The 390-nt window shown below is 56.4% G+C and overlaps 1 protein-coding gene across 2 annotated transcripts in view; it reads left to right on the top strand.

Moving 5' to 3' along the window:
- The first annotated feature begins 6 nt into the window (after window positions 1-6).
- The window catches only part of LOC102672355 (T-box transcription factor TBX20-like), a 5,042-nt gene continuing 4,658 nt past the window's right edge, over window positions 7-390 (top strand). The window contains exon 1 of one of the 2 annotated variants that reach the window (XM_031513117.1): window positions 7-390. In XM_031513117.1, the coding sequence (XP_031368977.1) occupies window positions 28-390 (363 nt within the window). In that variant the 5' untranslated portion in view covers window positions 7-27. The other variant, XM_031513116.1, reaches the window with a different exon arrangement.

Genomic DNA, 390 nt, shown 5'->3' with positions numbered 1-390 from the left:
TCTCGACATCTGTTTCTTGGAAGAAAAATGCAGACCGAGGGATCCGCCGCCTCCACCGCGGTCTCCACCGGTTTGTCACCGGGGTGTACGCGCGACGACGGCGACGATAGTTCCACCCCTTCGCCCAACGCCAGCCTTCTCAACAATCTGAACAACAATTGCAACTCGAATCGACAATGCGCCACCGACTTTAGCATCGCGGCCATCATGGCGCGCGACTCGAGGCAACAGCAACACCAACAACAACCCCAACAACTCTCGCCCCATCACTCACAAACCTCGCCGTCTCAGCAGCAGCAGCAGCAGCAGCAACAACAGCAGCAACAACAGCAACAACAATCCCATCATCATCGTCAGTTACAGCAACAGGCCGTCGGCGGTGGAAAATTG

Source organism: Apis dorsata, unplaced genomic scaffold (assembly GCF_000469605.1).
Source record: "Apis dorsata unplaced genomic scaffold, Apis dorsata 1.3 scaffold_581, whole genome shotgun sequence".
NCBI classification, from domain to species: domain Eukaryota; kingdom Metazoa; phylum Arthropoda; class Insecta; order Hymenoptera; family Apidae; genus Apis; species Apis dorsata.
This window is presented reverse-complemented; position numbering and strand designations above follow the sequence as displayed.